At 35.2% G+C, this 16,855-nt stretch overlaps 1 protein-coding gene across 1 annotated transcript in view; it reads left to right on the forward strand.

Annotated features, from left to right (window-relative positions):
- Positions 1-205: 205 nt before the first annotated feature.
- TPR (translocated promoter region, nuclear basket protein) overlaps positions 206-16,855 on the forward strand; it is a gene marked incomplete at its 5' end in the record, with an annotated part of 30,810 nt that continues 14,160 nt past the window's right edge. Inside the window, 26 exons of the mRNA XM_010017053.1 lie at positions 206-293; positions 784-924; positions 1,827-1,918; positions 2,757-2,954; positions 3,463-3,570; positions 4,133-4,359; positions 5,040-5,203; positions 5,591-5,730; positions 5,834-5,982; positions 6,295-6,457; positions 6,882-7,016; positions 7,732-7,872; positions 8,036-8,204; positions 8,671-8,837; positions 9,782-9,934; positions 10,660-10,776; positions 11,431-11,634; positions 11,726-11,910; positions 12,417-12,564; positions 12,960-13,097; positions 13,573-13,704; positions 13,979-14,109; positions 14,501-14,711; positions 15,083-15,229; positions 15,661-15,859; positions 16,563-16,768. Of these exons, the coding sequence (XP_010015355.1) occupies positions 206-293; positions 784-924; positions 1,827-1,918; positions 2,757-2,954; positions 3,463-3,570; positions 4,133-4,359; positions 5,040-5,203; positions 5,591-5,730; positions 5,834-5,982; positions 6,295-6,457; positions 6,882-7,016; positions 7,732-7,872; positions 8,036-8,204; positions 8,671-8,837; positions 9,782-9,934; positions 10,660-10,776; positions 11,431-11,634; positions 11,726-11,910; positions 12,417-12,564; positions 12,960-13,097; positions 13,573-13,704; positions 13,979-14,109; positions 14,501-14,711; positions 15,083-15,229; positions 15,661-15,859; positions 16,563-16,768 (4,053 nt within the window). The remainder of the gene's footprint in view (positions 294-783; positions 925-1,826; positions 1,919-2,756; positions 2,955-3,462; positions 3,571-4,132; positions 4,360-5,039; positions 5,204-5,590; positions 5,731-5,833; positions 5,983-6,294; positions 6,458-6,881; positions 7,017-7,731; positions 7,873-8,035; positions 8,205-8,670; positions 8,838-9,781; positions 9,935-10,659; positions 10,777-11,430; positions 11,635-11,725; positions 11,911-12,416; positions 12,565-12,959; positions 13,098-13,572; positions 13,705-13,978; positions 14,110-14,500; positions 14,712-15,082; positions 15,230-15,660; positions 15,860-16,562; positions 16,769-16,855) is intronic.

Genomic DNA, 16,855 nt, shown 5'->3' on the forward strand with positions numbered 1-16,855 from the left:
ACACTTCTTACTCTCAGATGGGCAGTTTGTATCCAAGTGAGACTGAATCTGAGTGGAAAGAGAATTGTCCAGTTTAGGTAAATCTTTCAGCATTTTACTCAAAACCCTCTGTGTGTTCATAATTTTTAGTCAGTTTGAGCTTTCTTATAAAAATATAGTCACTACTGATATGTACTAAAAGGTTAAATAAAATGCTTTTATTTAGAGTGCTGCTGATGACTCAGAGGCGAAGAGCAATGAACTGACTGGAGCAGTAGAAGAGCTGCACAAGCTCCTGAAGGAAGCAGGTGAAGGTAAGCTGTGAGTGAGAAATGGCAAATGAAGCAGAGCAGTTGTGCTTCTTTGTAACTACCTTGACGCATTTATGAGAGGAATTTCATTGGTCTTTTTGGATGGTCGTCAGTGACTTTGTAACAAAAATTTTATGTGACTAGTTGAGTGCATGTGGAGTAGAGTGTTGGGGAACTATTTTCAGCTATTACCTGGAATTTTACTTTGGATTTTGATAAGAGGATCTAATTTTGCAAGATATGTCTTCATTTTAGTTTCCTGTTTTAGATTCCTTTTCACTGATAAAAGGACAGTTTATATTTTAGCCCTTTTCTAAACAAAGGTGATAGGCAGCAGTTCATGCTTCCATCATGCTACTGAGTTTTCTTATCAGCATGAGCTGCAGATCATATAAAGTTAAATTTAAGGTACGTGTATACATTTTGATCATTTTAAAAGAAAAAAATAAAAACAACCATAACACAGCAAACTGCTTGTCTGATTTAATTTTAGCTAATAAAGCTACGCAGGAGCATTTGGCTGAGGTGGAAGAGTCTAAAGCTGTAATGGAAAAAGAACTGAGAGAGAAGATCAGTAAACTGGAAAAGGAGCTGGAGAATGCTAATGATTTACTGTCTGCTACAAAGCGCAAAGGTAGGGATAACACTAGGAATTAAAATATATAAAGCCTCAGGCTTTGTATCATCTTTCATGAAAATACTCTGCTGAATTTCTATAGGAAGTGAAAGCATTAATCTTAATTCATCTTTAGTCATTTTTTCATATGTGTGTGTGTATATGTAAGAAATTTTTTTTTTTTCTCCACTACAAAAATGCATTTCTGTTGAAATGTTTTTTAAGTTCTTTTGTTAATCTGACTTACCTTTTAAAAGAAAAAGGAGAGGAAACAATTCCATAAGGTTGAATCATCAGGTAGTACAGATGATAAACTATAATTATCTTCCTCCTAAAAAATAAAAAAAAAAAAGGCAACAGAAAAAGCTCCTTAAATTTCCATTTAACATTAAATCTTGCTCAATATCCACTGTTATAGGTCTATCTTTTTTTAAATAATTGTCTGCTTCATGTAAGTGGTTTCTGAAGAAAAGAGAGAGCAGAGCAGGAAGGAACAGAGGCAAGAAATTTATGTTAATTTAATGAAAGTAAACCAGTGTTCTGCCACTCCAAACCTCTGGCAGTTTGCTAAGAAATCTAATGTTAAGCTTTGCTCCAGCTATTTCCATTGCTTATGTTCAGAAATTATCTAAAGTTTAAGAGTCTAATAGTAAAAGTTTTTAAGCATTTCAGACTAGTCAGATGTTGATAACATATGACAAGGAATACTTTATGTAATACCAGTTACTTGCGCTTGTGTATGTATAATAGAGATTACAGAACACTCTTAAACCAGTAGCTTTTAAAGGCTTAACATAGTAATTTAAAATACAGTAGTTATAAAGCACAAAGGTATATGAAGACATTCTTTATATTAACAAAGATTATTTATGATGGGAATTATTGCAGCTTTTTAATGGTAATTGACATTATGTCTTCAGGAGCCATATTGTCTGAGGAGGAACTGGCAGCTATGTCTCCCACTGCTGCAGCAGTAGCAAAAGTAGTCAAGCCTGGAATGAAACTAACTGAGGTAAGTGAGAATAAACTCTTCAATTTCAAGGCTGTTGTACTGCCAATAGAGATATGCTAGTAATGCAAGGGTGCAGACTTCATTTACTGTTTTGGATTTAGTGTAATCCCTGACTGAAGGCAATGAAATCTTTTTGTTTGAGGCAGACTTTACTAGCTAAGTCATTGGGATATTTTTCAACATACCTTACAGTTTTTCTTCAGTATATCAAAATATTTGTAGGGTCTTTAAGTTCTTTTTCTGAAATATTTGCACATAAACTTATTTTCTGTATGTGTTTTTGGCAGGAGCTTTTCTTTTTTCTTATTTACGTATGTTTTTCTAATCTGTACTGCTGTGCATTTGGCTTTTACTTGCAGAAAAAATAACATAATGACAAGTCAGACATGCTATGGAGTTGTTTGCTTTTTTTTTATAGTTCTGTTTATGAAATCTGTATTTTCATTTTGTTTGTCACTTCTGTGCTTGCTGCTTTCTTTTGTGATACTAGTTTTGATATTTCTATTCTCTTGCTGAAGATTTGTCCCTTTTACATAGAATTCTTTTATTGCATACTATTTCACTATAAAAGCTTACCATTTTAAAATTAATATGGATAACTGCTTTGCCCTGGTATGAGTCCTAAAAATACATTGTTTTGAAAGTCCGACTTGTTGCTCTGAATTAACTAGTTTTTGAGCTATATAAAATTATACTGCCTTAAGGTAGAAATTGTGTAATTACCAGCAGCGGGTTTTTGTTTTTTTGGGTTTTTTTTTGAGAGAGGTCTGTACAGATGTATCAAAAGCAAACAATAACAACAACAACAAAAAATCAACGCAAAACTCTTTCGTTGCAGCTGTACAATGCCTATGTAGAAACTCAGGATCAATTACTTTTGGAAAAGCTGGAGAATAAGAGAATCAATAAATATTTGGATGAAATAGTGCAGGAAGTAGAAGCCAAAGCACCCATCTTAAAACGTCAGCGTGAAGAATTTGAGCGTTCACAAAAAGCTGTTGCTAGTCTGTCTGCAAAGCTTGAACAAGCTATGAAGGTCAGTATAAAATAAAGGGCCTTGTAAAACTGGGGGGAAAAAAGATTTTTAAAATTTCTTAATAGCTGTTAGTAAATGTGTAAAATGGATCTTTTAATCTGCTTTTTTTTGATGGGAAAATCTGTCGATCTTTCTAGCTTGCAATTTATTAGACTTTATAAATTATTTCACAAAACCAACATTTTTTCAGAGTTTTTTATAGTGAAGGCTTAAATATGGTGACTTAAAATCCCTGATTTTCTGGGAGAGTAGAATTCCTTATAAACAAAGATTAGCATTTGTCTATCCAAAGAAATAAAATTGGACTTCAGTGCTCACTTCCCATTAATTTTAATACATACACTAATACAGCATAAAAGAGCGTGGCTTTTGAATCCCAAATATGTGGAGTTTAACCTCTAAAGTAGTAAAGCACAGTTTGAATCACAAGGCATGTCTCTGATGTTACTGAAAAGGAATGTGTTTAAGTGAAATTGCTATGTGTTTCTTAATGTTTGTATGCTTGCAGGAAATCCAGCGATTGCAGGAGGATGCTGATAAAGCCAATAAGCATGCTTCTCTGCTTGGAAGAGAAAACCAGAGACTGGAAATACAAGTAAAAGATCTTTCACAGCAGGTAGAACAAATGTTGCTCTGATTAAAATGTACTATTGTAATTTATTTATTAACATGTTGCTGAATTTCTGAAGTTTACTTGGAAATGTGTTCAGCCAAAGTTATGTAGAGTTTGGTTGTCATAAAAGCCTTAGTGATGTTAAAAGTTTCTCCTTAGGACAACATGGCATTTACATTTCTGCTTACAAAATTGCAATAAGCGATGTAAAATGCAATAAGTGATGCTGCTTTAAGATAATATTATTAACCATCTGACATAGAAAATGTGTGTGTGTGTGTGTGTGTATATGTATAAAATATTTAACTTCTTTGTTTGATAGGAATGTTTTGGGATATGTTTGCAGAACTGAAAAAAGATTATCCACTTCTGATCTTGATATGGTTTCCTGTTTCCAAACTGTTTTTTGTATAATGTAATTATCTTACAAGGATTTATCAACTGTAATAATTTTTATATTGTAGGAAAAAGTACTCAATTTCCAAGTACTTTATATCTAATATATTGTTTTTCAGAGTGAAGTTTTAAGTCTGTGCAAGTCTTATGCTAGAATGTTCCCTTTCAGATTCGTGTGCTTTTAATGGAACTTGAAGAAGCTAGAGGCAATCATGTGATTCGAGATGAAGAAGTGAGTTCTGCTGACATCAGTAGCTCTTCTGAAGTGATATCTCAACATCTAGTCTCTTACAGAAATATTGAAGAACTTCAACAGCAGAATCAGCGTCTCTTAGTGGCTCTTCGGGAGCTGGGAGAGGCTAAAGAAAAAGAGGAGCAAGAAACAACATCATCTAAGTAAGTTATCCCTTCTAGTAAACTGCTTATACTATGTAGTAACAGGGATTTATTCAAACACTTTTCAGATTTTTGCTTCTGATTGAGTGCACATGCATATATAAGTGCACATATGCTCGTGAACAACTATGTAATTCATAAAGGCAAATTGTTATTAGCATTATTTTCAGGCTTAGGTTAAAATGGCTTTATATCAGTATATCTTGTAATATGTCCTCTCATCCAAATCCAAAGTAAAAACAATTGGCCATCTTTTAGTGAATGTGATTGCACACAACAGAGCTGGTTTTCCAAAAAGGAAGATAAGTTTTATTCCCCATAGCTGAACAAAAAATTGAAATGTGCATATCTAATACATTAGCTGTAAAGCCCAAAGATAATGTGATTCTGTATTAAAAGTTCTGTGTCTGAATCTCTGCTCATGCTAATGACTGTTTTGAAGTTATTCACATGAATAGAATTGCATCTATTCTGCTCGTCATGAAAGAGGCCTACTTTCTTTGGCATCTAACAAATGGCAAGCCAAAAGGGCAGTCTTCCTATAAGCGTGCTCAAAAATCTCAGCGTTGCTTAACTTTCAAAGATGCAATAAATGTTAAGCGAAGGACTCGATGCAAAATGCGATGGTATCTTGGTATGCCTCACTGAGTATGTTACTGAAAACAGCTTGTTGGTTTCAGAATTTCTGAGCTTCAGAATCAGCTTGAGGAAGCTCTCAATGAGCTAGAAAAACTGCGTGAATCGCGTCATCATCAGTTGCAGCTTGTTGAGTCTATAGTTCGTCAGCGGGATATGTTTCGCATATTGTTGGCACAGACCACAGGAGCTATTATTCCTTTACAAGGTAAGTGTCACGTTTCTGCATCATTGAAGAAGGAAAAAAAAAGTAATTTGTTGCAAGTTTTCAGTAATGCACTGTAATGGTACCTAGCAACTTCTGTTAATCTGGTGTTCAACTTTTATCCTTACTCTCTGGAAAACCCATGAATTTGGATTTAGGCATGTGCTGTTATTTTTACAGTACAATAACTTCTTGCAACATAATGACCGACATGTAGTGGTGACTGTGTGTGTTCTGGTAGGATATTGTAAGTGTAAAGAATGAGTTGCTCAGGAAAGCCCAAGACTTTTCTGTCAATAGTGTTAGTGTTAGCCATATTTTGGTGTAGTTATATTACGTTCTGCTTTGGCAAGCATTGTTGCCTTTAAAATCCTCTTTGTCTTTTTATAGCTTCAGGTATGTTACCAGAGGAGATGTCTCTTACATCTACTCCAAAGCGCTCAAATTTGCCTCAGGCCATGTCAACTCCTGCTTCAGTGTCAATGCCTGAGTCAGTGGAGACTCTGGAGGCTAAGGCTGCACTTAAGCAGGTATATTTTCCAATAAGCATTGTAGAAAGCTATCACTGTGTTGGTTTGGTTTTTTTGGTTTTTGTTTTCTTGTAAGCACTTTAATGTCTGTTCTTTGATGCAGTTACAGGAAGTTTTTGAGAACTATAAAAAAGAAAAGGCAGAGAATGACAAGTTGCTGAATGAACAAAATGAAAAGCTGCAGGAGCAGGTCACAGACTTGAGGTCACAAAATGCAAAGATATCCACACAGCTGGAGTTTGCCTCCAAACGGTAAATCAGCTATTTTTTTTCATTGCTTTAAGTATGTGTTCTTTGTCAATAGAATCATGTTAACTGCTTGTCATGTTGACTGCTTGGTATGATTTACTTAGGAAGAGTTGCCAGTTTAATATTTATCTATTTTGTTAAAGAATACAAAGGAAATAGTGAAGATGGGATCAAGAATGTATCTTCTAGTTGAGTGAGCCACATATGTGAAAACTGATGCACAAGAACGTGAAATGTAGCTGTATATGTACACCTTTTGCAATTAAAATCAATTTAATGTCACAAACATACTTTGCTTTGTTGTTCCTTGTGAAGTTATGAAATGCTGCAGGATAACGTTGAAGGCTATCGTAGAGAAATAACATCTCTGCATGAAAGAAACCAGAAACTCACAGCAACAACTCAGAAGCAAGAGCAGATAATTAACACTATGACTCAAGACCTGAGGGGAGCTAATGAAAAACTGGCGGTAGCAGAGGTTAGTAGTACAGTGTGTTATACTGCTAGATATTCCAAGTTAGGACTGGAGTTTTTCTTACAGCTGTCTTGAAACCTGTGAGAACTTGAATGTGTGGCTTTTTGAGTGCATTAGCTATTAAATTTGTAAAACCTTGTGTGCTTGTATATTTGGTGCATACTCTTGTAATACTCTGCAAAATATCTTCAAGTACTGCTTGAAGATCTAAGAACATTCTGAAGGTGTTTCAGTTTACAGAGGAAAACAATGTGATTAGTCACACTGTTGTGTTCTCACTGTTCTTGGCTTAATTTGCATGAGTTTTGATTTAAAATCTATAATCTTAAAGCTTTTTTTCCTCCAAAAAAAATTAGTCATAAAATAAGATTAATGGACAGATTTGGGATTGATAACAAAGTGCTTATTATTATTTGCTGTCTTAAAGGTGAGAGCAGAAAACTTAAAAAAAGAGAAAGATATCTTGAAGATGTCAGACGTGCGTTTGACTCAGCAACGTGACTCGCTATTAGTTGAACAAAGAGGACAGAATTTGCTGCTTGCTAATTTGCGAGCTATTCAGGTATGTGGCGTTATTCTCGTGTGCAAGTCTGGTCTGTCTTTCAGAGTTTTCAGTAGACGCTCCTAGAAATTGAATAAAACGGTCATCGAATTGGATCTTTTGTTTGTTTTTTTTGGGGGGTTTTTTTTGTTTCCAGTTGCCTCTGAACATAAAATACTTGAGCTACTTGTTTAAGCAAGTGTGTTATTCCTATCTTACAATATGATACTCTGTTATTTACTTGGGCAAAGTCCTGAAAATTCTGAGTTGTTGAGAAGGGTTTTCACAATAAAATGAAACTAAAACATGAAACCAAAATTAAATTAAAACGTCTATAGATTAATTTTTGTAACAGCAAAATTTACTAGTTGGTGCCTTGGTAGTTTAGTTTTCTATTATTTTAGGGTGTATTTATACTTTTATATCTTCTATTGTAAGGTATCTTGGCTTTTAGAGTATAAATACTTAAGGTTGAACATTTTATTGTGTGATGGAATTCTGTTTCTGTACTAGATCTTTTGGGTTTCTTTAATCCCAGGAATTAGATTGCATATGTAATAGATTTTCTCCTAACAATACTATCAATATTTTAAAAAAATCTTTCAAAACTAAGTCATAGGTTTTAAGTGCTACTTTTCATAATTTTATCTGTCTACTATTGTTTGCTCTCTGCAGTAATTATTTTATGGATTATTGAAGTGTATTGTAAGCATTGTGCATTATGGTCTTTTATCAGGGAATACTGGAAAAGTCTGAAACAGATACAAAACAAAGGCTCAATAATCAGATAGAAAAGCTAGAGCGTGAGATATCTCAGCTGAAGAAGAAACTAGAAAGTGAGGTGGAACAAAGACATTCCCTTACCAAAAATCAAGAGGTAAGTATAAATATGCTAAACTTGTTTCAGTGAAAATGAAGACAGAGTTGTATGTCTTCTGCCATCTTACAGTGCATTGTTTTTCATCTGTGAAACTTGTAAACATAGCTGGTCTTTGTGCCATTTGTGAATAATTACAAGTTTAAGAACCTTGTGTTTTCAGGTTCATATCCTTGATCTTAAGAGGCAACTTGAGACGGAGACAAACCGTCACGTTAACACAAAGGAACTTTTAAAGAATGCTCAGAAGGAAACTGCGATGTTGAAACAGCAGCTTAACAATACGGAGGCTCAGCTAACATCTCAGTCATCACAGAGGGCTCCAGGGAAAGGTAGGATATTTTTCTGCATTGAATTTCTCTTCATGTTAAATATTGCTGTCTGCAAAATGGTAAAATTCGTAAAAATTTAGAATTAGGAGGACAGTACATGAAATAATAAACCTCATCATTGTTACAGTCGCATATTCAAACAAATGATAACCAGGATTATTTGCTAAAGTGAAATTCATGTCCAAGCAGCCTTTGACAAAGGGGAAAAATAAAGCAAAACTTTTATTAAAGGATCCCTTTTATTTTTATTTTGAAGAACTTAAGTCTATTAGGTTCCTTATTTTTAAATAGCCAATTTTATTGTAAGCCACAATTGTGGTTAAGGCTGATAATTTAATTTAGAGAAGCTTTTGGGGGGGGGTGATTTTATTTTTTTCATGTTACTAGGCTTTAGTTTTTAACAGAACAATGGTTAAAAAAGCTGAATTAAACTTCATCAGTTAAATAATGTGTTCTAATATTATAGGTCAGCCTAGTACAAATGAAAATGTGGATGATCTTGTAAGTCGACTAAGACAAGCTGATGAGCAAGTCAATGACCTGAGAGAGAGACTCAAGACTAGTTCTAGTAATGTGGAACAATACAGAGCCATGGTTCTTAGTCTAGAGGAATCCCTTAATAAGGAAAAACAAGTAAGTAGTTACCACTGTTTATTAGAGAAAAACCAGAAACAGAATGTAAGGTTTTGGGGTTTGGCTTTTTTTTGTACTACAGTACAGTCTGAAGGACTTACAGGAATTACAGAAAAGCTGGTCAGTTTGGAAGGCATTATAATATAATGTAGAGAGACCATATTTTAGAAAGCTTTTAATCATGGAAACACATACCTTTTGCACCATAGTTTTAAAATGTTGTATTGCAAATTTTACTCAAAGCTGTATTCTACCAATGTCTTCCTTTGAAAGAGGAGATTTGACTTTTAAAAACTCTTACTTATAACCCTGTGATCAATGGTTAAAAATATTAGTAGCTTTCAATCAAAAGCAGTTAAATTCACACCTTCTTGCATCACTGATGACCTTACTGATACCAGAGAACACTCTGTATGTGGTATTCATGGGAAAAGCTTAAGAACAACCTTCCAATCTCTCATACACTCCACCAAAATAATACAGAATGAAGCCTCTTCTTCCAAGTTGCTCAGCATATCAAAATAAGATAGATAGGGGAAACTGTATTCTCATTGTCCACCAAAAATAAAGTGTTGGTAGACAGTGGAGTGCTGTTTATCTAGTGTCCAAGTTCTCTGGCTGGCTGTGTTCTGTCACTATAAAAATTTCATCGTGACTTGGTATGCTTTAACAATATTACAGATTCTGGTGTGCAATAAATGTGCTGGCTACTGCACATTTGAGTGCAGTCACCTAAAACTTTTCTTAGGTGTACTTCATGAGGTATTACAGCTTTGATTGAGGGAGGAGGGGGAAAGGAAAAAAAATTCAATGTTATTCATGATTCTCCACATCTTCAGTGAGAATTCCTGTTCTGATTTTAAATTGTTGCTAAAATACTGAGTTTACATCAGATTATCATATTTAAAGGGAAAAGTATTGATCTCTTATGGATTTTAATGAAGGTGACAGAGGAAGTTCGTGCAACAGTTGAAGCTCGTTTGAAGGAGTCTTCAGAGTATCAGGCACAGCTAGAAAAGAACCTGATGGAGTCAGAGAAAGAAAAGCAAGAATTGCAAGAGGAGAAGCGTAAAGCTGTGGAGAATATGGAACAACAGGTATGCACTGCATGCCCCCTCCCTTTAAACTCACTTGTAGGGAGTCCACAAGAAAGTGCTTTTACATTATTCCATAAGCTGCTTTCCCCCCACACACGCACACAGTACTGGAGTGTCCAAAACTAAATCTTTTAGAATGTACAAAAAGGCTAACTAAATTTGTGAGACGTTTGTAAACATGAGTAGTACATTAACCTTATCACTTTGTTAGGGTGATTGTGTATTTAAAGCTGTCACTATCTTGCTGAACTTTGAGCAGAGTTTCTAGAAAAAACATGAGATAAAGCCTATGAGAAAGCTGTCAGAAAACCCTTTTTCAATCATGAGCCAAAACCAGATCTGTAGCGTGCACATCTTCTAAAGTCAGAGTGGGCAGTGTCCTTTATTTGTCGGGTTTATATTTGGGCTTTTACTGAGGTTGAAAGAAACAAGATGACTGCAACTAAAATTACTGCAGGCCCAACTCCGAAATAACAGCAATATATTTTTACCAGGAAAGAGTTCTGTATATTAATAAGTCAAAATCTTGAAAGTATTTACCTCTTTTTTAGATACTCACTTTAATCTAAAAATAAAATAACCACCCTTTAGTTCATTCAAAGCCTTGCTGTGTTCAATACTCTGTAAAATACTTTGCCATTTAGTCTTGGTTTAATTCCCGTTTTGTGGTTTTGGTTTGTTTTTGGTTTTTTTTTTCTGTTCTTCTCCCTCCCCCATCACTGTAGCTATCGGAACTAAAGAAGAGCCTGTCAACTGTGCAGTCGGAAGTTCAGGAAGCTCTTCAGAGAGCCAGCACAGCTTTAAATAATGAACAGCAAGCCAGACGTGACTGCCAAGAACAAGTATGTTTGAAGTATTTGCCTATTTTAGCCAGAGGTAGTAAACTTAGTGATAGTTTTTCAGTTGAACTCAAAACATTTTTTAAAGGTAGTGCTGCTAATCAGAGACTTTTGGAAACAAGAGAAGTGCTGAAAGAGCACATTCTTTATTTTGTGACCAGCTGCTTATTTAATGCTTGGTTTTTCTACCTGATGAAAGTACTAGTATGAACTAAACTGACTTTGAATATAAAGGTGTGCTGCAAGCACAGTTTGTGTCACATTTAAGAAAACAACAGAGGGTGCAATGGATCACTGTTTCTAAGGTCTGGTTCATTATGTAAAAAAATTAATTGGGGAATGTAATTAATTGTTTTTAGTGAATTCCTATCTCTAGCTACTCAAAGACCTATTTCAAATTCTAATTTTTCTTAAAAACAGTAGTTTAAGGGAAACAGTCTACAACATTCTATGCTAATCGGGGTGGGGTTGTTTTGCCTTTTTTTTTTTTTTTTTTTTTTTTCCTTTTTTTGTACTCGAGAATGACAAGAGGTTTGGCCGGTGGTTTTCTTTTTGATTTGTGCTCACTGATTTTGTCTAGAACTTGAATTTCTTTGTACATATAAAAATATAACATTAAAGGTAACAAAGTCTTATTTTTTTTCTATTTTTCCACAGGCAAAGATGGCTTCTGAAGCTCAAAATAAATATGAACGGGAATTAATGCTTCATGCTGCTGATGTTGAAGCATTACAGGCTATTAAAGACCAAGTTTCCAAGAATACAGCAGTAAGGCAGCAACTAGAGGAAGCTGCTCAGAAAGCTGAGTCTGAATTGTTAGAGTGCAAAGCCTCCTGGGAAGAGAGAGAGAGAATGATCAAGGTATGATTGTTCTTATGGTTTCGGTGTTCAGTTTTTTAATTAACAGAAATTCAGCCACAGACTTCACATCTGTTGAACAATTTTGTTGCAGGATGAAGCTTCAAAACTTGCATCCCGCTGTGAAGATTTGGAAAAGCAAAATAGATTATTACATGAACAGCTGGAAAGTCTGAGTGATAAGATGGTGACTTCTATGAAAGAAGCCATGCCAACTGCAGTAAATGTTTCTCTCAATGAAGAAGGCAAATCCCAGGAACAGATCTTAGAAATTCTTAGGTAAATTTATCTCTAGGCTCCTTCCCTCAGCGACTGTAAATTAGTTGCCAAATTTAATAGTTCTGTATTACTTTATATTTGAAGATCCCTTCCAACATCGTATCCTATGTTTCCCTTGAGGTTTCTTCCAATCTTGTATTCTGTGATTGATAACATATAGCATTTTAGCACTTTCTTGCTAGGTAGGAGGTGATTGTACTACATCAGTAACAATGCAGGAGATTTCTTTCTACTCTCTGGAAAAAAATGTGAGTCAATTACGACAGGCAGCTAAATCAGATTTTAGCAAATGTGATTGGCAAGAAAGTTTCATAGAGGTGATTTTTTCTCATTGTGGTTTTCAGTGGGTTTATGTAGATTTTCAAGAATATTTATCTAGGATTTTTTTTTATCTTTCTGAATCAATTTGTATACTCAGTAGATCTTCAAATATAAGATGCTTCAACTTAAAATGCTTTGTCTTGCATTTTCATTGGCATGATGTGTTGTTTGTTTTCCTGCTGCAGATTTATACGTAGAGAAAAGGAGATTGCAGAAACTAGATTTGAGGTGGCCCAGGTGGAGAGTTTGCGTTACCGTCAGAGAGTGGAGCACCTGGAAAGGGAACTCCAGGAGCTGCAAGACAGTCTCAATGCTGAGAGGGAGAAAGTGCAGGTATGGTTGGATATTATTGCGTGTGATTTCAGTAAGTAGAGAGGACTGTTCTCTATGTTCTAATCTTTGGCTTTGCTGCCTGTGCCCAGAAACGACATTTTGGACGAATTGGGAGCTTTTAAACTGGGGTTGCTATATAGCCAAGTGGAGGATCTTTTTCTGAATCCTGTGAAGCAGTGTGGCAATTCCAAAATCATATAAATAGGGAAAATAAACATAATTTTTCTTAATTTTTTCCTCATCCCCCATTTCTTAAGTGGTATTTACTTGTTTTGATGTACATGTGGGATAATGAATGCCATAATAGCTTTCCAAGGTGGTGTTAACACCAGATCCAGATAAGTATATATGCACGTGCAAGCAAAACAAACAATTGAGTTGAATCTTTTCAAAAGGTAACAGCAAAAACCATTGCACAGCATGAAGAGTTAATGAAAAAGACTGAGACCATGAATGTACTGATAGAAACCAACAAGATGCTAAGAGAAGAGAAGGAGAGGCTAGAACAAGAGCTACAACAAATTCAAGCAAAGGTTTGTACTGAAGTTCATGTAAATTTTTTAGATATTCAAGCTGATGAGTTAGTGTCTGGATATACCATCACTAAGTATAATAAGTACATGATTTAGATTGTGATTATTCCTTTATGTCATACATAAATGAGGAAGTTTTCCATTTAGAATTTTAGACGACATAGGTCCACCTAGAACACTTGAAAGTTTAAAGTTTCATTTAAATGAATCAGTGATTATCCTTGCCTAGATGTATATCGGTAACAAGGATATTATCAGAAGATCAATCCCCTGCTCTTGCTCCTTCTCTTTCTCCCTGCCCCCCACTGGCCACTGAAAGGCAGAGAGTTGGAAAAGAAGCTTTATTGGGGCTTCTTGAGGGTGTTGATTTTGCTCTTTCTGGCCCTCTTGCTATCCTTGTTCAAGGCCTACCATATTCAATTTCCTTCAGTCTCATAAGATCCAGAGGGTTTAATCTCCTGTTGTGTTTTTTCAGGTACGCAAGCTTGAGGCAGACATTCTACCTCTACAAGAGTCTAATGCTGAACTGAGTGAAAAAAGTGGAATGTTGCAGGCGGAGAAAAAGCTGTTGGAAGAAGATGTCAAACGCTGGAAAGCCCGGACTCAGGTGGAGAATGCATGTTTTCAAAGAGAAGTTGAGGGGCAACCCAAGTAACTAAAAGAAAAAAAAAAAATTCTAAATTTTCTTAAAAACAACCACAGTGAGCCAAGAAATGTACTTGAATTGTAAAGCATTGATTATGCAGCTTTAAAATAGACTATTCTGATGCATAGGCATTCCAAATCAAAATGCAAAAGCAGTAGCTCTAATTCAAAGACATTTTCTAGATAAACTTTATAATCATCTTACAAAAGTGTGAACTGTTTTCTCAACCTTTCAGCATTTATTGAGTCAACAGAAGGACACCGATCTTGAAGAGTATCGGAAGCTGCTTTCAGAGAAGGAGGCAAACACAAAGCGTATACAACAAATGAGTGAAGAAACAGGCAGGCTTAAAGCAGAAATAGCCAGGTGTGGTATGAGTCAATTAGTAAAAAGTTCTGTGCAAAGCAATATAGTTTAAATAAGGCTTTATCTGGAATTGTAATTTCTTCACTGTCTCCATGCAACTATGAAACCTTTGGTATCCTTACTGCACCTTGATAATATGCAAGCAAAATTAAGTCAGAATTGTTCAGAAACTGTCTTTTAGCTGAACTTACTCTAAACTAATGTATTGTAGAACAATTTGTATTCTACAAAATATTTGTATATTTGAATATTTTTATTCTACAAATACTTGTTTGTACAGCTAAATCCTAGAAAACATAATTCACTACAGATATCACATAAATGAGAAATATTGAAATGTGTTGATTATTTTGAACATCTCATTTGCATCTTCCTCTACTGTCTTGTTTAGAACTAATGCATCCTTGACTACAAGCCAGAACCTTGTTCAGAGCCTTAAGGATGAAGTAACTAAAATAAGAACAGAAAAGGATACTTTGCAGAAAGAACTAGATGCTAAAGTGGCTGACATACAAGAAAAAGTGAAAACTATAACACAAGTCAAGAAAATTGGGCGCAGGTACAAGACTCAGTATGAGGAGCTGAAAGCACAGCATGATAAGGTAGATAGAATTTCTTTGCAAATAAGAAGCTTATTAAAAAAATATGTTTTCATTTAGTCATATATCTATATCTATATAATCTAGTTAATGATCTTCACATTCCCTTAGTATAATACTGTACGAATTCTTATCTGTGAAAACCAGAAAATGATGTCATTTATTCTGCTGTTAGCTCAAGCTGCTACAAAACATAAGCTGCATATCACTTTAATCATTTGCAGTATTGTTAACTTTATGATTATTAGAATTCCTGGGTTTTGCCCAGAACTTTTAAAACAATCAATTTGCATGCAAAAGAAACTTCTGGAAAAAAAAAATGACATTCTAATCAGGTAGTACCCTTTTGCCTGATACCGCTTGACGTATTTCAGATGGTTGCCGAAGCATCAACTCAGTCTTTTGTAGAACAGCAAGAAGAACAAGTTTCTCTCCAGGAAGTACAAGAGCTGAAAGACACTCTCAGTCAAGCTGAAGTGAAGACAAAGACTTTGGAGACTCAGGTTGAAAGTTTACAAAAGGTGAGAACAGAGTGAACAAGGTAAGAATAAAGAACGATTTCAGAGTATTGTATTCTACTGCAATCTTAAATGCGTAACTGAAGAATGTGAGTGTGTTTACTGCGTGAGTGTGTACAGTTATGCACAGAAATACATGATTTAACCTATTTGTGCTTCTACCTTGGGACAGAGGGACCTTAAACCTGGTTAAAATCCTATGTGTAGACTCTCTCACATTATTCTTGGAATAAATGAGGAAGAGAATGCTATTCTCTCAACTATTACATTCAGAGAGGACTGCCCTGTTGTTGATAAGAAGCCTTTTAACCTTAATACAGTGTCCAGCTAATGCTAGGTCCTTGGAGGTTGTTTGCTGAAGTAGCTAGTTATGGCCAAGAGTTGCAACGTCTCTCTTTCAATTTCTCTCTCTCTCTCTTTTTCTCTTTCTCTAGTCTATAGCAGAAAAGGAAGCTGAAGTTAGAAATCTTCAGGAGCAGATAATACAGCTACAATCAGAACTTGCTCGTTTTCATCAAGATCTGCAAGAGAAGACTACACAGGAAGAACAGCTTAGGCAACAGATCACGGAGAAGGAAGAGAAAACTAGGAAGACCTTGCTTGCAGCCAAGCAGAAAATTGCACAGTTAGCTGGTAGTATAATACGTTTTTTTCTGTCCTAAAGGTATTGTCTTTGGTTTGGGTTTTTGATTTATCCTATGGAAAAGTGTTTAGACAGGATGCTAAATACAAAAATATGGGTTAATTCATATTTTACTTAAAAGTTTTTTCTAGATTAGATGTTACTGGAATTGTTCTAAAAAATTAAATTGTAATTCCTTCAGGAGATTATGAAAGTATGTACCGAACTGTACACTGGAGGTAAAAGAGTTTTGCTTAGTTTTCACAAGCCAGCATGATAACACCCATTTTTTTATCCTACTGTTGATTAGAGCAGATTGATGCTACTAACAGCTCAGGTAATTCTTTCCTTCACTTCTGTCTTGCCTTCCCTGAATATACAGTTGCAAAACATACTGCCTCCTTATTTTTAATTGGTGTTGAGAGAAATGATGGTGTCGGAGCTTGCTGAAAGCATCATGTTCTTTTGATACTACTACTTCTTTGTGTTTATTTATTACATATTTTAATTTTTTTTGTTTTTTATTTAATTGCAATGAAATATAAAAGTGGCATGTGAAAGTTAAAATTACCTCTAAATGCTCTGCTGATAGCTTAATAGTTTTAAGATTTCAAAATGCTTCAGTAACTTATTAAAACAGCCAGGTATTCAGCATGCAGAGAGTCAGTAGGCAGCTTCACAGTGGCAAGACTGAATTCTTTCCTATTCGATTAGGTACAAAAGAACAGCTAACAAAAGAAAATGAAGAGTGGAAGCAAAAGAGCAGCTCATTAGAAGAGCAGAAGACTGAATTGGAGGTGCGGATGAGTGCACTTAAATCACAGTATGAAGGTCGAATCTGCCGTCTAGAAAGAGAGCTTAGAGAGCAGCAAGAACGACACCATGAACAGCGAGATGAGCCACCAGAGTCTACAAACAAGGTACAAAATCCTTTTAGCTAGCTGTGTGAGAGTTAAAAACAGCTTGCATGTCCCATGGCTGAATGAGAACTTGTAGCTTTTAGCTAC

The sequence above is a fragment of the Nestor notabilis genome, unplaced genomic scaffold, assembly GCF_000696875.1.
Source record: "Nestor notabilis isolate BGI_N333 unplaced genomic scaffold, ASM69687v1 scaffold30386, whole genome shotgun sequence".
In the NCBI taxonomy this organism is placed as follows: Eukaryota; Metazoa; Chordata; class Aves; order Psittaciformes; family Psittacidae; genus Nestor; species Nestor notabilis.